The 27,477-nt window shown below is 41.4% G+C and overlaps 1 protein-coding gene across 1 annotated transcript; it reads right to left on the bottom strand.

The window, feature by feature from the left end:
- Positions 1 to 1,715: 1,715 nt before the first annotated feature.
- foxk1 (forkhead box K1) lies at positions 1,716 to 26,799 on the bottom strand. The gene is made up of 9 exons (XM_053492113.1): positions 25,723 to 26,799; positions 16,344 to 16,541; positions 9,189 to 9,345; positions 8,018 to 8,164; positions 7,737 to 7,930; positions 7,007 to 7,173; positions 6,668 to 6,928; positions 6,365 to 6,586; positions 1,716 to 5,616 (listed from the first exon to the last, which is right to left on the bottom strand). The coding sequence occupies exons 1-9, from the start codon at positions 26,115 to 26,117 to the stop codon at positions 5,417 to 5,419; spliced, it is 1,941 nt and encodes a 646-aa protein (XP_053348088.1). The 5' UTR covers positions 26,118 to 26,799; the 3' UTR covers positions 1,716 to 5,416.
- Between the last annotated feature and the right edge of the window lie 678 nt (positions 26,800 to 27,477).

Below are 27,477 nucleotides of genomic sequence, written 5' to 3'. Positions count from 1 at the left end.
ACTTTTTTTATTAAAAAAAAAAAAAAAAAAAGCACATGTAGGCCTACATAAGTATTCACAGACTTTGCCATGAAGCTCAAAATTGAGCTCAGGCGCATCCTGTTTCCCCTGATCATCCTGTTTCCCCTGATCATCCTTGAGATGTTTCTGCAGCTTAATTGGAGTCCACTTGTGGTAAATTCAGTTGATTGGACATGATTTGGAAAGACACACACCTGTCTATATAAGGTCCCACAGTTGACAGTTTATGTCAGAGCACAAACCAAGTATGAAGTCAAAGGAATTGTCTTGAGGCACAAATCTGTGAAAGGTTACAGAAAAAATTCTGCTGCTTTGAAGGACCTAATGAACCCAGTGGCCTCCATCATCCGTAAGTGGAAGAAGTTCAAAACCACCAGGACTCTTCCTAGAGCTGGCCAGCTATCTAAACTGAGTGATCGGGGAGAAGGGCCTTAGTTAGGGAGGTGACCAAGAACCCGATGGTCACTCTGTCAGAGCTCCATAGGTCCTCTCTGGAGAGAGGAGAACCTTCCAGAAGGACAACCATCTATGCAGCAATCCACCAATAAGGCCTCTATAGTAGAGTGGCCAGACGGAAGCCACTCCTTAGTAAAAGGCACATGGAAGCCCGTCTGGAGTTTACAAAAAGGCACTTGAAGGACTCTCAGACCGTGAGAAACAAAATTCTCAGGTCTGATGAGACTCTCAGTTTTGAGCTTCATGGCAAAGGCTGTGAATACTTATGTACATGTGCTTTCTCAATTTTTTCATTTTTAATAAATTTGCAAAAATCTCAAACCTTTTTCATGTTGTCATTATGGGGTGTCGTGTGTAGAATACTGCAGAAAAAAAATTAATTTAATCTATTTTAGAATAAGGCTATGACATAAAATGTGGAAAAAGTGATGCCCTGTGAATACTTGTGGCGGTTAGAACTGTGGCCCTGTGACTTCTTAACTCCAGGGTCAGGGGTCAAGGGGTCTGTGTGCGCAGAGTTTGTATGGTCTCCCTGTGCTTGGTGGGTTTCCTCCGGTTTCCTCCCACAGCGTGTGTGCCTTGCGATTAGATCTGCACCCCATCTGGGTTGTACCTCATCTCTAAAAAGGATGACCTGGGATAGGCCCCTTTGCAAACCTGTATGCAGGATAAAGTGGTACAATATAGATAATGAGTGAGTGAAGTTTGATATGAACCTTAACCAAAGCTCTTGAATGTATGCGCTATGTGTAGGTGTTACACACACTAGACTCCACAAGATCTTTGAAGGTGTGTTGCGTCTGACACCAAGATGTTAGCAGCAGATCAGTGTTTCTCAACTTCAGTCCTGGAGGAGAACCTGTCCTATGAAGTTTAGTGTTTTCTCTGCTCCATCACACCCACTTTTGGAAAAGGCTCTTCATTAGCTGAGACAGCACATTGCACCTCCAGGGTCAAGGGTTTGATTGCCACCTAAGGGTCTGTCTGTATGTGTGTGTGTGGAGTTTGCATGTTATCCCCGTGTTTGGTAGGTTTCCTCAAGGTACTCCAGTTTCCTCCCACAGTCTAAAGACATTGCCTGTGTGATTGTGTTTGTGTGTCTATCTGGGGTGTATCCCACCTCCCCCCTCCTTCTTCCAAAGTGAGCCAGGTGCTGGTTCATGTCTGTGCTGGTGTTGAAAAACAGTTATTGTATGAATGTATAAATGATAATAAATAAAGAAAACAGGATGCCTTGGAGATCTCAAACCTTTTAATAGGCTGTGGTCACATTTCGGCATTTGCTATAGAGCTTTCCACAAGGCAGTAGAGAGGACAGATGGATGGATGGACAGACAGAGAGTTGCACATGTTCATAGAGAAATGCATTATTATAATAAAAATGCTTTCATGTAATCAGGTGGAATCTGAAAAGCAAATGAATTAAGAGATACAGAATGAGATGCCAGAATGAGATACATTGTTGTTTTTTCTGCATGAGTGAAACAGTTCTAAAGAAAGGACAGGATACAGATATAAAAAAAATAGTTCATTTCTGGAATCTATTATGGGATTATCTATAGTTTAACATTTCGCGGTCCAGATGAGGATTCCCTGTGACTTTATAAGAAATTGAGACAAAAAGTTTGACAAACAGCCCTATATGAACACACTGACTTAAACATACACAGTTCATAACACACACGGTTAGTAAACTTGAAAAGAAACCGAATCATGATGCTGTTGTAGCCCGGTTTTAGCTGCTGAATTTTGCTTAGAACATATGAGAAATAAAGAAAGCAAAGTCTACTCTTCTTTTGTCAGGTTGCATGAAAAGCACAGATAAATCCTACTGAACAAATGACAGGATCTTAATGGCTTTCGAACACAACTACAGTGGCTTTGTGACGGTCCTAGCAACTAAAAAAGTGAAAAGAGAACGTGCATCAGTTTATTAGACTTACATTTTGTTTTTAATTATAAATGTTTAGTGTATAAACACTTGCATAAGCAAATATGCATAAAACACCAAAAGCACACAAATCAAATACATTGTGATCAGCTGACGAAAATACTTTTCTATAATTATTGATAGAGACACTTTGTTAAAAAGATACACAAAACAGCTGATAGGCAGGAAAAAGGTTAAATTAGTGGGTTTGGAAGGAGAAAAGAAACTTTTACGTCCAAGTGCTTAAGCATTACTGAGGGGTTTAAAAGCCTAAAAGGCTTACTGCTGTTAATGCTTATTCAAAAGAAATGTAATTAGTAACTAAACAAAGTGTTTCATTGATTCAATTTCATGACTGTTTTCTACTTGATGAGAGTTATCAATAGAGACAAAAATAAAAGAGGCATTCATTACATATTACATTACACAAATTTTTTCCTGACTATTCTCCCTCCTGGTTTCCTTCCCCATAATGCAGATGCCCTTATGACATCAAGCATATTTTATTTGTATTTCTTTTATTAAACTAATAATTTCATTATTATTATATGTCTTATAAGAAATATGTTTCATTTATTTAATTTTTTAATCCACAACACATGAACCTAACTCGGACCATGTTTCTAATTAGGCCTATTCCGACAGACTGTTCTCGTGTCATTCTAACCCTGAAGAGTGAAAAAGCTTCAGTGTTTTAACTTCCAAGCAGCAGGTAATAGAGTTTAAAGCCCTTTCTTTGCTACAGAGCTCAAGGCACTAAATCATACGGATATGTATTTGGTCATTTAGGGTGTTTTTCAGGAGTTGCTTCTAATGCTTTCTTTATATACACAGTCTGGCCAAAAAAATAAATAAAAATAAAAACATAATAAAGAAATACATACATAAAATGTTTATTTTTGATTATGGATGTGCAGTGTGGTGCACAGTTCATATATCAAAATAATTCTGTATGTTCTGAGAACAACTCTTTTCCCAGCGGTTTGGTTCCTGGAATATGTCCATGCCATCAGGGAAGTAGAAACCCTTCATAGATGTGATACTCTGGTGATTCAGTACATTCAGGTGGTCAGCTGACTTCATTTTATTGCCCCATAACGTTCCTGAGTCTAGACCTGAGAAACTGATCACCCCCAGATCATAACACTGTCTCCAGAGGCTTGTACAGTGGACACTATGCATGATGGGAGCATCACTTCATGTCCTTCCCTTCAAACCCTGACACGCCCATCACTCTGGACTCATCAGGTCACATGACCTTCATCCATCACTCCAAAGTCCAGTTTTTATGCTTTTTAGCAAACTGAAGCCACTTTTTCTAACAAGTGGTTCTTGTATGGAGACAAAAATGTTTAGTCCCAATCCTGCGAGTTCTCATCACATTGTGTGAATGAAAATGCTCTTACTTTCAATATTAAATATACCTCTGACGTATATATTGTTCATTTTTTTTTATACAATGCAGCTCCACGAGGCGTTTAAGTGAACTCCTTTCAGGATTTCTTCCCTAAAGCTCTATCGTTCCAGGTCTTAATAATGTGCCAATTCAATCATTATTTAAAATCTTGGCTGGATGCAGGCTGATAATTTGACCCTTCATAAACCACAATTTATTTTCTTGGCCAGACAGTGCATCTTTCTATAGAGTGGAAAGTAACACCACCATGTTAGCGATTGTCCAACACTGTTTTTCTACAAAAAAAAGAAAAAAAAGAAAGTGTCTTACAAAATTAAATGCGTAAAAAATTGTAAAGTTTTAAGAACATTTAGAAAAGTGTTTAACATTCATTAAGTGAGTCATGGGAAAGCGGACTGTAGAAACACAGCCTCTCTAATGATGAATATTAGTCATTACATTTTTACATTCCTGGGTCTTTAGAAATAGAAAATAAACACATTGGTTTTAAGAAGCCCCTGGTAATAATGAAACGTTCCAGCATTTGTCATTTGTTTGTGGCTTAATTATTGTTCAATAATAAACATCTAACGAGGTGATGCAATTCTTGGCCAAACATGTAATCGAAAGCACATTGCGGATGACTAATGTATGACTAAACCCAACATTACCTGAAGGGTTTTAACTTCAAAATTGGTTTAATTTTAGAGAAAAACATTAAACATTGGTAAACGTTATACATTCTAATTTCTTTGCGAGAGGGAGCCATGAACAATGAAAAAAAAAGAACAAAAAGCTACATACATTCACTGAACTCTTTGAGTTTAAAGTTTGCAGACTAACAGACATTTCTCTTTACAACAAATCTAAATATGCAAGGTAATCGCCCACCATAGAAAATTACTTTATAGCATGTTAAAGAGTTCAAGGCTGGAAAAACAATGCCTTGAAGTATACAACTGTGTTGTTGTTGTTGAGAAATTGTTTTGTACATTTTAGTTTTAACAATCCAATTAACATATGGTGTTTCTAACCTATGCTTCTAGCACAGAATTATAAATAAATTCAAGGTTCCCCTGGAGATGAGAGACACCCGTGAGAACCGAGCCTGCGATAAGCTTAATACCCAACGCTCCGATATCGAGAGGCCGGCGTTCCCATATAGAAGTAGCTGCTTAGTTGTCATGTTATTGGTCCCGCCCCACCCCAGAGTACGTACTGCTCATAACTGTACCTTGTGAGGAACTACACGACAGCATGGTGACTTGTGTGTACATTCACGTCTTTAATAGCTTTAAGGGACCGTTCTCATCCTCGTTTAAGAAACACTAATAAAACCATCTCAGCTTTTGCTTCTTCTTCTTTTTTTTTAAGGCTTAAAAAAGTTAATGCGTTTAGCTCTTACCTGGCCTTAATATGCACACTCGCTCAGGGCTCGTCCCTCACAAATAACTGAAGTTCTTAGTAAAAGTAAAGAACATGATGAAAAAGAAACAATAAAAAGAAATCCAACCTCAAATTCCCCTCAATAACAAAGGCAAGTTGTGCTAATGCTATTTTTTGGGAGCTTGCTTTAATAATCATCATCTTCCTCCACTCGTTCGGTCAGTTGCTCAGTCACTGGGCTCCGGGGTCATGGCCACGATGACGGCCTGGGGGACGGACGCCATGCCGTCATCCTCTGTCTTGGGTCGTTTGGCCTCGGGTTCCTGAAGGCCCGCGTCCTGTATTTCACCACCGGAGGGCCGGTTCACTAGCACCGGGGGCGAAGTGGAGGCCTGCGCTGCCAGGATCTGAAGAGGGTTGATGAGAGCTGAGGAGAGAACAAGGCGGATCATGGAGGAAAGTTAGACAGACTGCAGGGTACAGTTTGATCTAGTGCAGCTTTACATCCATTAGCGAGTGGCTGAGCCCAACTGGTGCATCAGCGCTCAGGTACAGGAAGCCTTTGTCTTTAAAGTCAATGCAAGCGAGGAACATGGTGTGTATTTGGCTTCCTAGCAGTGTCTTCAGCAAAGATCTTACATACATTGCAATTCAGGCTTATTTAGGGCTGACATAGATGAATTCCATTTTCTCTCCAGTGATTGGTTTCCACTTTGCAGTTATAACAGTCCCCACTCTTCTGAGAAGGCTTTCCATTAGATTTTGGATGGAGGAGTCATAGTAGGTAACCAACTAGCTGTCTATCCTGATCCTCCCAAACATCAAAACTTAGTGACTCATCAAAACTTAGTGACTATGTAAAAATGCCCAAAACAGTAAAAATGTTTTTTATTATTATTATTATTATTATTTACAAAAGACTACTAAGATATTAAAATTGTCAATTTATTTTTGATTGGTTGGTCTTTTTTTTTGTAATTCTAAACTGTTTTTTGGAAAGCAGTGACTCCATGACATGCAATGTATTCTGGGATCATTCTTTTTGTAACAGAAATAAGTTACTAAATTAAAAGAGAAAAAAAAGCAACTAAAATAACATTTATTTTTTGTTCTCAATATTTATTTTTAATAAACTACAACATGCATAATCAGACTTTTGTGTAAAACATATCTACCATAAGCGTTGGGTGAGATGGCAGCAGTAGGCAGAGTGTGTTTGCCGTTCTGGGTGATGGTCTGGACCGGGAGCTGGTGCTGCCCCAAAGGCATGGAAGTTGCCTGCAGGACTGTGTAACTATGCTGCCCCCTAGAGGCCGAACTCAAGTGGCTGCCTACAGACTGAATGACCCGGCTGCCCGCGGGGATGGACACGGGGGCCGCCATCTCCTCCACAGCACCTTTACACAGAGACGAGAAAAGCTTCAGCGACCGAAACGTTAAGGATCCTTTTAAGCATTAAGGGCAGGGTAAAGCCGTACCTCTGTGTTCTCCGGAACTTTCCACGACCGACGTCGAGCCGATGTTAGCCAGGACGTATCCGTTGGCGGAGCTGGAGGCGGGGTTGAGAACGCGCACCATGGTGACGGCTGGAGCTTGCTGGAGCACGTGCACGGCTTGACCAGAGGCTTGCTGGGAGGTGATGATCGAAGTGGGCATGTACGCCACGGGCTTTGCCGCCATCACCGCTGAGGGCTGAGGAGGCACGGCCACGATCACGGGCTGCGCGCTCACTGGAGAGCCTGGCGTTCACACAGAAATATGATTACAGAAAGCCAGAAAACTTCCAGAACTGAACACAGAGCTTGTCTGAGACTCACCTGGGGCGCTCTGAGAATATCTGAACTCGGGCACGGATGCCAGCTTGGTGCTAAACTCGTGCTCGTGGGAAATGGGCGAGCCCTCTCGAGACAGACACTCGGGGGTCTGCAGTCCGCTGGAGTGAGGAGAGAGCAGGCCGGAGTGGGTGGGCGAGGCTGGAGCGCTCCTGAAAGGAAACATCACACACATGAACAAAAGCGCGCGCACACACACACACACACACTATCTGCACCTACACTATGAGGCTTCAGAGTGACTGCAAGCAACCACAGCCTGGTATCACACACACGCAGATGCATCAGCAGTTCATCAGCACGTTGTAGATTGGAAGCTGCTGCATGACACGACACTGAGGATCTTTAACTAGGAATAATCAGCTCATACACAAATACCTTACTTTGTTTTGCCAAGCAAATAAGAGCAGCAGGAAGAGAGGGGAAAAAAGGAAATGAGAACAAAACAAAAGTGTTGCCCTCTGACACCAAGATGCTCTGTGTGGGAGTTCACGTGTGTGTTTGTGTGCGATATGAATATCTGATCTGTTCTTGCCTCTGGCAAGTCTCAATGAGGTTTCCTTTTGGTTGCTGAGGTTAAGATTTGCATCAGATTTAGGTGTAGGCGTAGCACTGCCTGGCTGCTTTAGTATTTTTGTGTGTGTGTGTGTGTGTGTGTGTGTGTGTGTGTGTGTGTGTGTGTGTGTGTGTTAAACAAAAGCATGAGTTTTTCCACCTTGAGGAAAGTGGCCCAAATGGCGTCCGGAAGCAGGACACGCCCCTCTGACGGCGTTTGCGGAAGGACTGCTCCACCAGCTTGGCCTCCGATGACGGGTCGACCCGCCAGAACGAACCCTTACCCGGCTCCTCCTGAGAGCGCGGCACTTTAATGAAGTAGCGGTTCAGCGACAGGTTGTGCCTGATGGAGTTCTGCAGAAGATCGAACGGGTTTAGAGACGGAACTCACCGGATTCATGCGCGAAACAAGAAGGTGAGCGGCGTTTACGGCGAACTGACCTGCCAGCCCTTATCCGCGGTCCTGTAGTACGGGTAATGCTTGGTGATGTGGGCGTAGATGCCGCTTAGTGTCAGCTGTCGGTCCGGAGCCGACGATATGGCCTGCACGATCAGCTGGGCGTAAGAGTACGGAGGCTTGGACTCGTCCTGTGAAAGGGGACACGTAAAACCAGTCAGAACCAACCTGAATGATCTGCAACAGGGCCGGGATCATTTCCTGCAAAGATACGATACACGATACGTCTAGAGTGTTTCCTCACAAACTGTCAGTGTGTCCGCTATCTAATCTAAACTAGTCCTATTGATTCATTTTACCTTCCTGACCACTGCTGAGCTCCTCAACTTATTGACCCAGTGGAACCTGAACCTTCTGTTTCAGGAAAAGTAGCAGAATTATAAATTCCCACGTTCAGCTGGTAAAAGTCACCAAAAATTCACAACAACATGTATTTAAGTTGTCAGTTTGGGGTAAATTAATTATTTATTTATTTTTAACTAGCAGTCCCTTTCCTGTGTACCACAAATCAACATGTCAACGGTGTAACATCCACGAGGGCGAGTCAAAAATTATCTGCACTTTGGCTGTAGAATGTATTTTAAGTATTGTTATTATTTTACTTTAACCTCTTTGCTTTTCAGTAAACTTTGTCAATCGGTTTGTCAATTGGTGTTACTCCGCCCCTAATGGTGTGTGAGCAAGCAGTTCGAAAAGATGCGGTCGGCTGATGTCACGCGGTTCGGGTGAAACACGGGATAGTCTTCGCCCTCCGGACTGAGTGGTAGTAGTAGCCCTAATGTGGGAGCCCCCTAGTGATGGGGAGGAATTGGCTACGACTAAATTAGGGGAGAAAATTGGAACCCCCCCCCCCAAAAAAAAGAAGAAGTGCGCGAAGTCACGTGAGATAACTTCCACCTTCCCTAGATTAGCCGAACACTTCTGTTTACGATCGCTTCTGTTTACGATCACTTCTGTTTCTGTTTACGAAACAGATTTATTCACATCTGAACCTGGAAAGAATGATCTAATATAAAAAACACAAACCTGGACATGTCCTGTCAGACATCTAGACACACCTTTAGATAACGAGCAACGTGCTAAATTTAAGATGAGCTTTAAAAGACACTTTCTTCTTCCCAGTGATTTTAGATGTGGTAGCGAGTGATTACCGACCTTGGGGCTGTCTCTGTCCGAGACCTCTGTGCGATGCTCAGACACAGCTTTGGCCGCGTACTCGGCTGCCAACTGCAGGTCAGAGGTTATGTTGCGTCCGTAGCGATAGCCGGAGGATCCTGCACCCCGAGGACTCACTGGACAAGAGTTCGGCACACTGCGGGAAAAAAAATGCTGCGATTTAACAACCCACTGTATGACTGAACAACATTTAGCATACATGTTTACTCATTTATAACACAAAAACTGCTAGCTTCAGCTAATTTCCACAATAGCGCTCAGACCACCAACCACAGGGAGAACATGCAAACTTCACACACACATGCTCGGACCCAAAGGTGGGAATCAAACCCAGAACCTTGAGGTGCGAGGCCACAGTGCTACATAGGGACTTGAAATTTGGCTTCAACGACATCAATCAAGAAAAATACCACACGCTTCCATCAGCTGTAGCATATATATATAATTGTTTGTTTCTGCGAGTACCATAAACAAAAATACATTACAAGCCAATGCAATGCAGACTGGACCAGACTAATCTCTCCCATCTTTTCTCTGCAGACGGTCAATAGACGTCTACAAACGGCCAGCAGGTGGCTCCGAGCCTTTCAGAAACGACACTGTAAACAAATGTGGCTTCCTGGAACAACATTCTCCAACTGCTTGTGATTTTGATCTGGGCTCCGGAGTACAGAAGAGTCTGCACACATTTGCAGGCTGCACCTTTAATATATTCCCAGAGAAGCTGGTTACAGCCCTGATGGTCACCTGACCTGGGTTATTAATCCAGTCTTATAAGTTTGAAAGAACTGTTTCTCTTGCACTGCAGTTAGATCAGACATCGGGCATGTCCATGTTATTAATCGTCACTGCTGCTGTGTGTCCTGATTGTGGCAGACCGCCGGAGGGAGCAGAGCAGAGGGTCAGAGCTGCTGCTGCTGCTGGTGGTGGTGGTGGTGTTGTTGTTGTTCTGCTGCCTTGATGTGGGCGGAGAGTCGAGAGCTCAGGGGGAAGAAAGCGTTTGTCCGGCGGAAGAGGGCAACAACCGGCGTGTGGGTCCAAGTCCAGGACTGGAGCAGCTCTTTTATAAACAACTGGACCAAATAACAACTCGGGGAAAGCATTCCCCTCTTCAGTAGATTAACACACAGCCCTGGGCCCATGCCAAAAAAATAACACGTTACTATGTACAACAAGAACGCCGCTTCAAATACTCACACTGACACATCTGAACAGGATCTTTATCTTAAATGTATTTATTCAACTATCTTGATTTTTTCTTTTCATCAGACAGGATGGGTTGTTATAGTGAGAACTTCAGTAGGACCGAGCTCAACAGTGCCCCCGGTGTCCGCAACAAAAATACGTACAAGATAAGGAAGAAATGAGGCTGATTTCTTCTTAGCTCACGCTGTAGAGCGTATCAGTACATCAATCCATTAACAATCGTTCTGATCAGTTTTCAGGAACGCAGATCTAAACAAGAGTCTAATTTTAACCTTTTTTGACGCAAGATAACAGTGAAGAAATATACACAATCACAATGAGACACAAGCACCAAGCTCGTTATCCACAGTACTGTTATTATTAGTTAAACTATCGAGAATAAAAACATAACGTGAATAATAATGAAGAATAGACAGGATACTATGCCACAAATCTGCTTTATATATTTAATGATGTAATGACAAATGCAAGTGGTTTTACTATTTGTAGTAAAGCATTTAGTCTTCCTGAAGAAAAATGAATTAATAAATAAGAGACAAAAAAGTGTCTCCAAAGTTAAGGTCAGATTAGACTTTTTCCCATCTCTTTCACTAAATCCCACCTGATTTGGTTCCAAGAATTCAGTCTCGTCCATGATTGGCTCAGTGCGCCTCTTTCTCAGTCAGAAACCCAGAGAGAACAAAAGGAAATATAATAAATAATGTAATTACGCAGGTGGAAGAGAGCTGTTTTTATGGAGTTTACTTATCAGGATTGGGACAAAATTTGCCTCCTGGAAACACGTGACGGACTCGTCAGTGTCACCCCGATGTGGAGCAAACGTGACCAGAACATATTTGTTACAGCGAGAGAAGCCAGAAGATCAATTGTTTGAACAGGTAATATTTACTGGTTGAACAGGTTTTCGATGGTTCACACTCCACCCGTCTGTTCCCCTTTGGGCCGGACCAGGACAGACCGGGTCGACTAAGAGGTGGTTACACGATGGATCAGTGAAACATTAGGGTCCATATAAGTACACCTGGTTATGGTCGTGTTAAAGGTATTTTTATGAACATGGACAAGGTGAATCCATTTACTGCATCGGAGGGAGAAAATGCTCACTCCCAGAGGTCTTGTGGAGTCACGTTCAAGGGCGGCACGAGGGGAAGCTAAACCTTATTGTGCACACCTTCTAACTCCATGGACATTACTGATGTTTATTTCTTTCTACACTGTAGAACAATGCTGAAGGCGTTTATCCAAAATAAGGAATAATCTCCTTTGAACAGCCTAAGTGAATCCTGAACTCTATAAACAGGAAGAAGCATTTGTGACACGATGGAGTCGTCCATTTGTTCGCAGCGGTTCATTAAACGACAAGCCATGTCAGTGTTGTTAAACAGATGCTAGTCAGATATTATGTAACGGTGGCGATTAGCAAGCGCAAAACTGTAACGTCTTTAAACATTTATGCATTCGGCAGCCTTTCTTATCCAGAGCGACTCGCAGTCATTAGAGAGATCCTTTCACTGGGTTACTAACGATTAGTGCCATCAGTCACACACTGCAGAAGCTGGTGGTGTTGTGGTGGAAGATGAACCCAAATATTGATGTCTACTGAATATACTGAAATCCAAGATAAAACTTTTACACAATCAGGTCAGGAATCGACATTTTACTCCACATGATTCTCCTCTCAGTCTTGGGGAGTTCAGACATCAGGCTGTGTTCACGCTGAAGCACCTCAGAACCTCTCATGAACACACCATAATTTCATTTAGACTTTTGTTACTGTAGAATAAGTAGAACTGACAAGGTGCTGCGATACGACACACCGGCGAATCGCCAACGAATTAAAGTGTAAACTGTAAGTGTGTCGCAGTGAGGAAACACTCAGTGTGACACACTTGTACACACACACACGACTCCTTCCACCACATTAATAATACAGGAAGACGTTTAGTTTCGATTCAGTTACGTATCGCAATTCTTTTTTTGTGGCGACACATGCATCACCACACTGACACAAAAGGTTTTTTAATGATTTTTTTTATTTATATACGTTGCAGGTTCTCTAGAATTCTCTATAATGCTGTAGTGGTTTATTCTAATCTGATCAGACAGCACAGCATCATGTGTGGTACGAGCAGATTATCTGGAATTAGAATTGCAACAAAAACTGGAAAAACAGAACTGGGATATTTATGAATAAGTATCGTTATAAAATTCTACCGAGATTCCCCCAGGAATTATTAGTCCAAAATAACCAATAACCTTAAATTAAGTTGTTAATATAGAAAAAAAAGAAATCAACATGGTGATATCAACCCAGTGTTTATATTCCGGGTGGAAATACTATGAACCGTTCGGTTAAACAGAAAAGAAAAAAAAAAAAAAAAAAAAACTTCTGACCACCAATCAAGCCAAGTCAATTTAATTTGTATAGAGCTTCTAACAACCTGTCCCAAAGCAGCTTTACACAATCAAAAGAAAAGTTAGTAAAATGTGAGTAATATTATATATCAGAATGATCAGATCGCCCCTGATGAACAAGTTGAGGGCGACGGTGCTGAGGGTAAAACTCCCTGAGATGGCAATAAGAAGAAACCTGGAGAGAAACCAGACCCAACATGGAACCCATCCTCATCTGGGTGACCAATCAGATGTGAGAATTCAGCCTGTTCAAAACTCATTCCAATTGTTATATACTGTTAAACATTTTCCCCAGTTGTCCCCATTAGATTTCATATCCACTTTACTGTACAAACTGGATCAGCTTGGGGTCTTAACGCCGGTGTTAAGCTTACCGATGCGGCACACAGCCGACTGGAGCGAGTAAGAAGAGATAAGGTTCAACACCTCGCTCAGGATTCCAAAAGGTTATCTTAAGTAATGATTTACAGAGGAGACCTCTTTAACGGCTTAATAATTAACCCAATGAACTGAACTTAAATCGTTCTCCCAAACAAAACAGCGCTTTGTTTCAGAAACCATCATCACAAATTGCATTTCATCTCAGAACTACTCCACTGTGATGGTGTTTAAACCTCAGGAGGGGCTTTCAAATATGCAGAATTACAAACTTTTAGTACATCTGCTCTTTCCTTTAGCAGGTCGTGGGTTTAAAAGATCTATCCCATCTGCCTTACTATCCCTGCAAAACTCGAACCCCTACTGGCTCGACTGTTGCACAAAAACAGCACACGGACACAAACCCACATGCTTGGCAGTGAAAAAACTCGTCAGACTCGCTGAAAAAAAACCAACAACAACACAAAACGCTTTGCTCAAGCTAGAGGAGGGTGGAGGAGAAGTCAGAAAGCACAGTGAGCATGCACGGTGTTTGTTTTGGGTGTAGGGGCTGAACGAGAAGAGGAGGATGGGGGGTGGGGGTGGACGAGTAGGAGCCCTCGGAAAAAGGAAACTATCCTTCGCTAAAAAAAAGAGAAAGAAAAAACCCACAACATTTGGCGTTCGACCAATCAGAGCGCTCAGAGCTCTGCACACACCATATATGGCGAGCACACACACACACACACACACACACACACACACACACACAGCTCACATTCACATGCGGTGCAGAGCTGCAGAGAGGCCACCGGGGGCAGACTTCCCTCACAACAGGCTGAATGAAACACTGGGAATGTGTTTGGAGAAACCAAAATACATTCCCTGCTGAGCAAGTGAAGCCCAACAAATAAGAAAAACAGGCCTCAAAGTCAGACTCTCGGATTGTTTCGAATTAAAGGAACAAAATCCAAAAATCTGTGCTTGAATGCAAAGTATACAAATAGTCGCTTTTTTATGTAAATATAAAGAACCCACTTTCCTTCTTTACCCTCTAATCATTCGGTCATTTGTTAATCTGTTGCTGAACTCTGACCTGATATTAAATACACAGGTTTAAGGTGTTTTCTGTGCATTTTTTAACCTTAAAGATCATTTTATCATTTATTATATTTAGATTTAATATTATTATTATTTAGAGTTATTATATTATAACTTTTGACCCAGGAGTACTGAATTGAAGTTTAAAAAGCTCTGGTCAATAAAATTTTCTTGGAGTCAAGCTCCGAATTTCATGGTTGCGTCTCAATATGTGCATTTATTGTAAGCCTATAAAATAAGCATTAAAACTTTTCCACAGCATTTCAATAATATTTATTGTCAGTTTTCAGTAACTACTGATCTTTGATGGCCGTATACATTTCCCTGTTTTTGTACGGGACACAAACAAAAACTTTTATCAGTCTTTAGTGAATCTTCACCTGCACGCTGCTGGACTGTAAATGAGTGTGAAGGGCCTCTGTTCACTCCGTCACACCGGGCTCTCATTTCTGGTACTTTACACGCCCTCACCTCGGACTGCCGCGGATACGTCTGCTCTAAAGACCCACACTTTATCTTGATTTTGGAACATACAAGATAAACTGGTTTTGAATTCCCTGCAGGTAGAATAAACGCACATGATCTGTCTAAACATCTATGAAGATTTAGATTTCATGGTCTACTTTGCTTTTCTCTGGGATAAGCCAGGCTGTGTACACACATGTACACACGATGTATATATGCTTAAAGATCACGTCATCTGGCTCTGTTAAGAGTCACATATAGCCACGCCCACATCGCGGGAAAAAGCGCAGGTATATCCCTGGTACAATTAATTATTCTCATTTGTCAGGAAAGCAACAGCGCCAAGATAAAACTGTCACTCAAATCTGGATCTGGACCGCGGTCCGCAATTTAATGATGCCTGGTTAAAATAATAATTCAAATATTGGTTTAGTTAAAGGAATTTGTACGAAAATGACAAAGCCCTATCTTATTTTTTTAAACATGCATATTGATCAGAAATGATTTTTCCTAAAGACGTATGTAGCCACATGACCAGGGCTCATTATAGCATTTTGGAGCTGAAAAAAAAAGAAACAAAAATACAGGTTCTGCAAAGACAAACTGGCACCAAACACTTTTCTAATCAAATCAGAGTTCACATACGCCAGCAGTTCTGAAACATCTGGTGATTTTACATACTTCACATTAATTAATCTACAGAAATACTTACTGGTTCTGCCACAAATCATAAATTCCCCCTCAACAGAAATGTAACTGTTACATGTATGTATTGGATTTAATTCTTTACTGTTGCTGTCATACATCTTCGTTTCGATCACGCATGCGCAAACATTTCTAAAGGATCCTAAAATCACTAATTTCATGGTTTCAGTTTTCCCCGTTAACGACAAGTAAAACCCCCGTCCACTTGCCATTTTCTAACTCCACCTACTCATCACGTCTTTAAAGTGCAAAAAGTTTGCAAAGAAACAATTCATCAGCAGCACCATCCTGATCTAAAGTCACTTGTGCATTCTGCTGTACTCGTCTAGTGATATAAACTCTGTTATAAGTGTGTAAGTGTTTTTCTGTGTTATAACGTGACCGTGCACAAGCAGGAGGACAATTAAACACCAAGCACAAGATTGTTTAGGCCAATTGTTTAGGCTTTTCCTCTATTTAGAAACAGCTGTCCAGCAATACACTCAAAGGCTGACGTTCAGTGTGTGAGTAACCGTTCAGGTATTAAATCAGGCCGACTGTATTCACCACCGTGTTGGTTGAACCGTCTCATTTCACAACATCTGTGCAGAAAGACAGCCAAGGCGAGATTAGAAAGTTGCCTAAACAAAAGCTTTTTCATTTTGCTTCGCTTAACTTTTGCCAAGTCTTGGTCTTTTTAGGCTGTTTTTCCAGAGCGAACTCTAAATCTTCTATCAGCATCAACTACTCTATATCGGGTTCGGCTTCATGCAGCAGGGTTTACACGCGCCGTAAGGCCAGGCTTAGCCTTTACTTTAGGGAAACATTAAGAGATCATATAATGAACACTCGGTTAACCAGTAGACACTGAGCTCTGTGCTGGTTGATGTTCCTGATCAGCCGTACCTGATGGTTCCTGTGGGTGAAGGCAGCGGACTTATCATGCTTCTGAAGTCGTTCTCAGGAATGGTGATTTTCAGTGGTGAGATCTGGGGGTACAGGGGTCTCACTGGGGACACGGGTGCCTCCTCCCTCAGCACCTCTTTGTGGTACAGTGAGGTAAACTGAATCTTTATCACCGTGCTGGGAAAACGAAATGTGCACCTGGTGGGGCAAAAAAAAAAAAATCATCATCATCAAAACAGAAATAGCATTTTGGCTTATTTTCTATTTCATTTTAATGAGGCTGCACATTTCACACCAATACATTTAACACATTACCATTAACGGTAACAAGACACACTTTTTTCTCATTTAAGCTTCATTAAAACAGTTCCAAACAAAATGGAGAGTAATTAATGAAGCGCAGACAGTTTAAACAAATGTTCTCTCAAAAATGCCGCTCTTCTCTCCGTTCTCGTTTAAAAACAGGGCAGCAAAAATTTGTTGTCTAATATTGCGCGTCATCACCTGAAACTGCAAGTATGCCGTACGCCCTCTTGTGGTGTACAGGTTTATAGACATGTGAGAAATATTATGCAAAACTAACATTGTTGTTTAATATTTTTCATTGACTAAATTCCTAAGTTCCATTATTGGACAGATCCTTACACTGAGTTACTAATGAAATACCAGTCAAACACAGTCAGAAAGGTAGTGTGTTTTTTTTTGTCGGGTAATTATAAAGACAATAAACTACAAAAATTAGACATGAAGCACATGTTGCAATTGAAAAACATAAAACACAACGTTGGACGCAACTTCACACTTAGCTGTGTGTGTATAATATTATTGAGAAATCAAGTTAGATTATATATTAACACTATTTACAGATTACTAACTGGGAACATTACGTATAGGATGGTGTTCCGTCTGTAGCTAAAAGATGCTAATCAGAGTGTTTGTGCTGGGGCAAGATTAAAGGTGCCCAAGGCATTTGTATTTGTACAGCTAGTTTTTCTAATATTTAGTTTTATCTTCTGTAGATATATTTTCCTTAGGCTAATGTTTTTTTCTATATTTTATTACTTATTTATTTCCTATTAATAATCCTTTTTAAGGCCACGGGCAGTCGTTTCATTATTATTATTAAATTCTCATTTCTCATTTAATTTTGTAATTATTTACTACACAAAAACTACACAATTTTTTTTTTAAATATACAAATAAGGGATATTTATTAAGAGGTAAAACGCTGCATCAGAAATAAATAAAGTAAAAACTCTTAACTTTAAATAAAATTATTCCCAAGTATCAGCTTTGGATTAATCAACATAATTACTGAATCTGTTAATAAACATACCGTCTATACAGTTCAGTGTTAAAGAGAGGAAGCCTCTCCGTGCTCAGTGTTACAGCCATGTGATCTATTTTTACAGAAAGATGCGTGGTGTACTACGAGATATGTTTTATGACGCCTCGTTATTTAGACACACACCACGTCAACAGAGCAATAATACGGCGATTTTGTGCTCTTACAGTGGAATTAATGCATCATGTTACATATTTTGATGTCTTTAATTAGATACATAAACACCATGTGTTTATATGAGATTGATAAGTTTAATATATTTCAGTATTAGAATTATAAACGTGTTAAAGCAGTGTAATACGACACACACACACACACACACACACACACACATTATACTGCTGTGTATGTTAAACCAACAGGCCACATGAAAGAGAAACTTAAAGCCTTCATTAAAAAAAAAAAAAAAACCTGAAAATAGACGCACTATATTTAAGATGTAAATGATGTCAGTTTGAGCCTGTGGAACCTTCAGCATTATCTATGATTCAGTAGCGCTGGACTGCCAACTAAAGCATCAGTAATTATACAGCAAAAGCCAGCATGTTTAAGAGAATGCTTCCTTCATAGGCTTCAGTCACCCACAAAGTTCAGGTCAAACTGGGACTTTTGGTGAAATTTCTGATGAATGTAGGATGAATGTAGGAGTAAAGGCGAGGAGATGTTTACAGACAACTTCGAGCACGGTACAGTCATGAGACTCTGTACACACACTCATTCACTGACACCACTTGCACGTTACAGGAACTCGGCTGGGAGTCATTATTATGTCCCCCGTACAGTCCTGACCTCGCTCTAAGACATCTTCATATGTTTGGGCTGTTTAAGGAGTTCCTGGGAGGCCGGGTTTCAGACAGGCTGTCCGATCATGACTGTAGTGTACTGAGAAAACTTTCTACCTTGATGGTGTCCAAGCACTAGTGAAACACTGGGATAAGTGCATTAGTGTATCAGGGGATTATATAGAGACATAATGGGAGTGTTTACTCTCAGAACTGTGCCAGTCCCACTTTGACTCGAACGCCCATCATAGAAAGAAAAAAAAGCGTTTTTTTTGTTAGCACTCTCTTGGTCTGTCATTATGGTGAAAAAAAAAAACCTTAATACAATTATAATACGCGGTTTAATAATAATAATACACAGGGTCTTATTTAGAAACCAGAGAGCGAGCCCTGAAATAACCCTGCTGCAAGTTTCATTTAAGACCAGAGCAGCTTCTTTCTTTCTTTAACGCATCGTGTGTTCTGTACCTTTACAAAAAATAAACTATTCTGCACAGGCTGCAGGAACGCCAAATTCAATATTTTAGTCGTTCAGACGTATGTGTGTGTGAACAGCTTCTAAAGTTCAGAGTGAACATTCACATCAGCACATGAGAGTCCTACAGACGAAATACCAGCGTGTATAAAAGCACCATCGTGTGCTGAGACACAACCGCCGTCCTGAAGCTTTCCTAAATGATTCCAGATACACGGTTTCTTTCCCGAAAGTAATTCAGAACCGAAATTAAGCCTCTTAAAGCGTGAAACCTGATCACAAGCATACAAATAGTCCGGAAAATTGGGCTTACTAGTAACGTATGATCTGGAGGCAGCATGGGATATGTGCTCCCCCCCCCTCTTCTTTTTTCTCCTCCCAGGATTTCCCCTGCTGCATTTATAGGAAGAGAAATCCCATCATTCCCAAGCATGACTCATTTGTTTAATGTGGTGAAGGAGCTAAAAGTTATTGGAAGCTTAAAGCTACCAGTTTTGCATCTTGCAGACCACACACACACACACACACACACACACACACACACAGTGCTTCATTGTCATGTTTTAATACGGTCCTATTTACAAAGAAACTGCTTACACACTCACAGTTCCTACTTTGATGCAGGGACACTCCTGGATCTCATCACGTGGCATCGACACACAATGTAGAAAATCATGCAGGTCAAAAGTTCCAGTTAATGTTCACATCAAACATCAAAATGAAGAAAAAGTCTGATCTCGGTGACCTTAATTGTGGCAGGGCTGTGGGTACTAGCTTGGTTGGTTTGAGTATTTAGCAAAACCCTGCTAATTTCCTGGTAATTGCACACACACAGAAGGGTGTGAAGAACAAAACATTCTGTGAGTGAGGGGTCTTCAGGCTGAAACACCTGGTTGAAGAATTTCAGGGACTTTGTAGTAATTCCAATAAGCACTCCTTGCGACCACGGTGCGTGGGAAAAGCATCTCACAGATGACATTAAACCTTAAAGTGGACAAGATCTCACCAGGGTCCATTTCTGTCAAATCCCTGAAAAATTCCCACTCAAAATCCGCCCATAGAGCTCCAACAACCGTGCCAGGGTCAGTCCCAAATCCCACACCCTCTACTTCACTCTCATGTTTAATATCAACTGAAGCTCTTGGCTCGAATCTACATGAGCACATGATTAGCTGATGCACTAATGGCTATACTTGTGCAGATGTACAGGTGTTCCTAATAAATCGAACAGCGAGTGTATATCATTTCATCAATAAGTAGAGAAAAATCTATACTGCAAATACCTTAGTTTAAATCTGGAAGTACTTCCAGCAGCACGCTTGAACAGCCTCGGACTTTTCACTGATTATAAACAGAAATCCTGCACTTCTAAACCTCACAAGCTTTCTATCCCCAAGTCTACACTCTCTCTGAAACTGCTTTCGCAATTTTGATCTGCAGAGCCAAAGAGCGATGGACTGGTGCACTTGTTTGGGGGCTCAGAGAGCTCCATTTGCTGCTGCAGTGTAAACACTCGGGCGGGTCTGGCGCGCACCCAGCTCTGGTTCCGTTTGTGTGTTGGTCTGTGTTTTCATAGGTGTCTGCTGGAATAGTCATCGTGAGCTCCATGACAACAAGCTCCATAACTCTGCAGGTTCCTCTGCTTTTATCTAAACAGAGACCTACTGAACGCTTAAGTCAATATTTTTAACATTACCTCCATCTCATCTTATTTACGGTGATTATTATAACATTTATTTGATTTGGTTCATTTTAATAGCACTAACACTTATTGATTAATTTGTCTCAAGCAGCTTTATCTCTTACAGGTTTCGCAGTATTAAACAATGAAATACAGTGCTGCCGATTATTTTAAACATCATATTCTGTACAAAGAGAAAATCTTTTTCCTCTGGTCCAGACTCCAGACCATTAGGTGGCTTTTTCTTTTGCATCAACGGCACATAAATCTAAAAGAAGAAGAAGAAGCAATAAATCTTGCAAAAGGTGATTATTTTCCAAGTACTATTTGGAAGATGAAAGTGGTTCGTATTTAAATTTTTGCAAATAGATGTCCATTTTAGAACCATTTAACAGTTAAGTTTACCCAAACAAATTTGATTGTGAATCAGTTCCAATTAAAAAACTGAATCAATAATTCAATAAATCAAATTGAGCAACAAAAGGTTGATTATTAGGTTGAGATAATTGGTTTAATTAAACAGCTCTAGTCATTATTAAGGACTCTAAGGAGCCCGGACAAAAAAACGAGAAGGGTATCCGGCGTAAAACCTGTGTGTGGATCAGACGGTCCACTGTGGAGACCCTCGACAGGAACAGCAGGAACACCAACAACAACAATGTCCTCATGCCAAACATTTTGTATACGTGCAATTTTTTTGGTCACTTTTGTTTTGTCCTAAAAGCTATTTTTTTGCACTTTCCTGTAAGACTGAAATCTATTGATCATGTCCGGTCATTATGAAAGCGAATTTGCCTGTGATTAGGAAGCTCTCTCAAAACAATTAGCACTCATGGTGAATTATCCAACCACCAACAAAGATCCCAGTTTGTGCAATTGCCTTAATAATATATGAACTATCTATCACAAAAAATCTACACCGTGCCCTCATTAATGTCAAGTAAGTTATTATTAGTTATTAGAAGTTAACAGGCACTCGAAAAGACTCGCAGGACAACCTGAAAGCAGCAGGAGTGACAAATGCACAAAAACAATAAGCAATGAATCACACTGCAATCATTTTTATTTCTACACCTCACAGAAAAATTCTATGACAAATCTGAACAATAATCCCAAGAACATCTCCAGAGTACAGAACACCGGTGAGGGCGTGGTTATATACACAAGGGGCTTGGGGCTGCGTCTCTGCAAAAGGTACTGATGCATTACACACCATCAAAGCATGCATTACATTAAGGGGACCTACGCATTTAATCCACGTTCCCATGCAGATATTCTGTGTGTGACATTACTAGGCCCTCACTGACGTTCTCCAATCGTCCCAGTTTGGTTCCAGTGTAACTTTCCAAATGAGAGGTAAATATAACTGAAATATTACTTATCACCAAAGTTATATGTATAAGTAAAGAGGGTGTTTTCCAGAAGTTTACATTCAGTCCTCCAACAGTGATGCAAACATACAGGCAACCAGCACCCCCCCCCTCCCCCCAAACACCCTTTAGGGGAGCTTCTGGAGATTTGTTTTTGTTTGATGAGCTCAAAGAAAATACACCACCACCCCAAACATAATATCATAATAACATAAGGGTCATAATAATTCAATACGGCCCTGCATGATCTCCTGACTGGACTTTTAGTGAAAAATCTTTGGTGGATTTTGAAATTGCGAGTCTATCAGCAGGACACTTATGTTTGGGGATTAAAGACGATCTGCCAAAGAGGAATCGGACCAACACTTAGAGACATCTCAGGACTCAAAGAACCAACAAAAAAGTGCTAATCTTGGTACTTTGTGGTGTGTGAATATGCCCCCCCGCCACACACACAAATTATTTAAACCCATCTGTCCGTTTCTGCTTATAAATGTATATTATTAGTATTCATAAGAACATAACTAAAAGATGTTGTGTTTAGATTTGAAAAGTAAATATATGGGCTGACACAGAAAAAAAAATTCTATTTACCATAAATGTTTTAGGCCTTAAAATCAATCTTAATTGCTTCATGTTTTTTCTAAATAAAATTACTAAATGACTGTTAGTGCCTGACGCACAGCCATTATTACTATCATTATTATTATCATCATCAGAGATAATAATCAGCAGCACCACTATTTTTGTATTTACTTATTGTGCGGTAATGATTTCTAGACATTGCATAGTAAAACAAGATCAATCAAGTCAACATTTTATAGCCAGTAAACAATAGAATGCAGTACACATGAACCCATGATCATTTCTAGCGCTGAAGAGTTTTTTTTTTCTTTCTCTTTTGTTAAATGTAATATGGAGACGGTTCTGTTCTGACGGTCAGGACATTTACATGTCAGTCCATAACAGAGTATGGTGCTATATATGATTATAGCACGATGAGAGTTTAATTAGACTACTGTCCTTATTCCACAGTACAGGCCTGGCAGGGAAATCTATTTATTGCCTGAAGTAAGTCTGTGTCTGATACGATAGGTGGTTATGTGCCCCCTTTCAGCTCGTTATTGTGGTATTCCTGGTTGACCTGTTACCAAAACAATCGTCAAAAACAAGTTAGCGTAACTGTCATCATGTCGAGCTGTAAAAAAAACATAGACACTGTACATTTCATATATGGTCTATGCGGTACTTTTTTATACAAATGAGATGCACGCCATCCCTCGCGGTCATGGTGTTATTCAAAGGCAGCCGTCACCGCCGTATTGTTAGTGATGTTACACATTTAGTTTGTCTTCGAGGTCAAAGCCCAGGGAGCCTGAGGAGACCACACTGATTTCTGTGACAGAGTTAAGGAGTAGCTTGACTTACCACTGCATTATCAGGGTGCACAAGTCCGATTTTGAGAAATTCAAGTTAGTACGATTTTAGTTGGACCAACATGTTTACTTTTGATGAGGAAAAAATTCTGTTATGATCTGCCTGGTTTTCATCTTGATATATCCAGATATAACCGACTCTGTGCCGAGTACACGAGCTCCCGAGGAACGAAATTTTTACGGCGTGACGTTATCAAATATTGCACGTGTTAAAAAGTCTCTGATCTTGCCTTGTTTTCCAAACTCTGAAAGCGAATTGGACTTGAAACCCATTTATTACACACACTTACACTAGTCTCAAAACACCACTTGTGCAAATTAATCTCGAAACACATTCATTAGAAGCCGCTCAACAACTGCTCAACTTTCGCTCGACACATTTGAGGCGGTAAAGCATCGCCATTTCTTTATAATCCTACACGTGGTTTTTAAGTTGGAAAAGGAAGGAAAGCGCTACATTTAATAACTCGTGTTTAATTCAGGTATGAAGCTGGTGAATAAAGCTAAAGGAATAAAACTTTAGGATTCAAGGTCTAAAAATGTGTCCAAAATAGTAAAAAAGTCATACTGAATCACAACACTTACAGAACCGTAATATTAATCAGGAGTCAGCATAATATGCTGTATATGCATATAATAATGAATAATAATTTCCATCAGTAATGTTTACATTTATTTTGAAAGTCATTTTTAGTCAGAATAACACAACACTATGTAAACGTGCTAAATGTAACAGCGGTAAACAGCCTACTCGCATTTCTGGACCGCTCCACTGGGTTTGTTCAAAGTCGGAACCTGCTTTTATATTTATAAAATTCAAGAGACACTGTTTTTCCATGCAACAAACATTTAACACATGCTATACAGCCAAAAGTTTGTGGAAACCCAACCATAACATCCATGTGTTTCTGTTCCAAATGCTTAACCATTAACACAGAGTAGATCCTCCGTTCCAGTTATAGTCTGCTCCACTCTTCTAGTACGACTTTCCACCAGATTCTGCAGAGGATTTGTGATCATTCGGCCACAAGAGTTTTACTCCAGTTCCAGGTCAGAGGGTTTGAGTTGGACTTGTGTTCTTCTTGAACCACGCCTTCATGGAGCTCTATTGGAACAGGTTGGGTTTCTTTCGCTCCAGTTAAGGTAAACTGTAACGCTAAAGCATACGAAGACACTCCATACAAATTTGTGATCGTTTGTTTCAAAAGTTTTTGGCCCTAAAGTGTAGCTATGATATCAGCGCTTGCGTTTATGTAAGAATACAAAATAAATATGGTGTGTGAAACCCAAAATACTTTCTGCTAACCAGTTCAGCTTGCTTGTGCAACTCATGAGACGTCTAACACACACACACACACACACAAACACAAGAGGAGAAACAGCCTAACTTGAGTGAAAGCACTTTACACAACAGAGATTACAAATTAGCCATCGGTGTTGTAAACATTAATTATATCACGTCCGTAGCCCTCACTACAGTTTCAACCCTGGGCTTAGACAAGAGAACCACCGGCAACCTTCATGGAGGACTAAACATCAAATCATGTTATATAAAAGGATCACGACTGCATGTGAAAAACTGCTTTAACTTAGAAATCAGGCAGTGTTTGAGGACACCTCCTGACACTCGAACACACACACACACACACACACAAGGCATGACGTGAAGTTGTTGTTGGCTGCAGGCTTCTTTTTTTTTTCGAGACGGTTGGGCCGTGTGTGCATTTGTGTGTGTGTGTGTGTGTTGCTTGTCTAACCACCCCATACTGAGGTGGAGCTCTACTCCCAGCCAATCAGAGCGACACACACACCCCTCACACTGCTGTTGTCAAAGTACAATCACTTACACACTCTGTTTTAACTCCATGTCGACCTTCACACAGCGCGCATGTTTACAATCACACAGCTTCCCGAATAAAAATATAACACTCTACTGAAGGCAATAGTAATAAATAATACTTTTCATTCAAGTGCCTTTTCTCTATAATGTGTTATCTTTATTTGAAAAGAGGGAACTGTTAGGCCTTAAACGGAGTGTGTGTGTGTGTGTGTGTGTGTGTGTGTGTGTGTGTACTTCTGTTTACAGTAGAATGTAGAATCACTAGTGAGAGTGGAGAGGTCACCCTGCTTGTGTTTTTGCTGTACACACTGATGAGGTTTGCGCAAGAAGTTGTTGTTGTTGTTGTTGTTGTTACCCACAGCTTAACTGCTCTAATCCCATCCCTCCTGCACCGGACACACCGCTAAATGATGATGATGATGATGATGATGAATGCGCGTGCACACTTACTCTCGGGGTAACCGGATCGGCGGCGCGCCTCTCCGCTGGAACACGCCGTCCACGAACACGCCGTTCTTGCCGAGGCAGCGCAGGTAGAAGTCGGGCTCCTCGAAGGTGATCTGCAGGTGGCGGCGCGACACGAAGCTCGAGTGGCCCATGCTGACGTCGACGGAGCCGTGCGACGAGTTGCGTCCCACCGTGACCGAGCGCTGCCGCATGACGAAGTCGAAGTCGCGGCCGTGGAGGCGAGCGAGGGCCTGCACCGCGGGGGGAGGAGGGGGGGACGGGGAGAGCGGCGCCGGGGAGAGAGCGTGCGCGGCCACAGTCACCGCCACCGGGCTGCACGGCGCGGACTTCAGCGCGAGGAGAGCCCGAGCACCGGTGTCGTCCGCGTAGTCTGCCATTTTTGTTATTTTTAAAAAGAAAAATTCTTGTTTGTTGTTTCTAAACAACTTCGAACAGGAACTGAAGTCTGAGACACGGCTGAGTGTCGGGCCGCCTCGCCTCGCCTCGCTGTGCTGCTGTTGCTCTCGGTCGTAGTCACAACACGGGAGACGCGCAAGCCGCAACACCCGGTCCGGATTACCGGAGGAGGGAGGAATTGAGGAGAAGGAGGGGGGGGGGGGTAAGAGGTAGAGAGAGGAGGGGTGAAACGTTTAGGATGGAAATTAAATACGAGTTCAGACTTATTCCGCGCGCTCTCTCATCTCTCCGTCTGCTCGCGACATTGTAACAGATGACGCCGCGCGCGCTACTTTGTGGTAACTTTGTTTCTTCTTTCTCTCTCGCGCGCGCTCTCGTATCATCCGGCGCGCAAACGGTTAACGCTGCTGCAGTTCCTGGAACCGGACGACACGTGCGTTACATGTGGCGGAGAAAAGCAGCGAAAACACACGACGGACCCCGAAGCTGCGAGCGCTGACGCGGCTGAAGCGCGGACACGGCCCTCACGCGACGGCTTTCACGCGGAATTCTGAAGCGTTTCGGCGCTTCGCGTAGACCTGTGCTGTGTGCGGTAGTGACGTCACATGCGACTGACCATTGGCCGCTTCCTCTGTTTATAAACACAGAAAGAACAAGTAAGAGAGAAAACCCGGAGGGTAGAGTTTCATTAGCACGGCTTGTAGGATCCGCTAGCTTTTTCGGTTAGAAGATGTTAACCGCTGCACGTACAAGTGTGACGGGAAGAAGTTTGTGGACACCTGGTGCCCTAATTTGAGTCTTCCTTAAAAAAAAAAAAAAAACAACGAATAATAAATAAATAATAATTTAAAAATCTGTTCACTCCTATACATACATTATAAACACTCATATTGTGATTGTAATGTTATGGCTAATCAGTATGTGTACACACACACAGTACCAGTCAAAGGTCTAGATATTTTTCACTATTTTTCAGTATAACACCTACAGCATGCTATGTTTCCTTCACTCATGTGTTGGAGCACACCAAACATCAAGCACACTAAACACTTTAACATTGGACATTTGCACATTGCACAGATCTGCAGAACATATATGTCGCACATTTTTGCTTCAGTTTCCATATAAATGAGGACTGCTATTGCACTTTAAAGATGGACAATACCACTGCTCCTCATCATTTCATTTCACACTTACTCCATAACCACCCGTAACGCTGCTGTCTGCACAAACTACACATTTCATATACATTTTTTTACATACTTTATTTAAATGTATTGTAACAAATTAGTATATACTGTAGATTTTATATTTTACATCATTTTCTATTGGGTATTTATA

The sequence above is a fragment of the Clarias gariepinus genome, chromosome 3 (genome assembly GCF_024256425.1).
Source record: "Clarias gariepinus isolate MV-2021 ecotype Netherlands chromosome 3, CGAR_prim_01v2, whole genome shotgun sequence".
NCBI classification, from domain to species: Eukaryota; Metazoa; Chordata; class Actinopteri; order Siluriformes; family Clariidae; genus Clarias; species Clarias gariepinus.
This window is presented reverse-complemented; position numbering and strand designations above follow the sequence as displayed.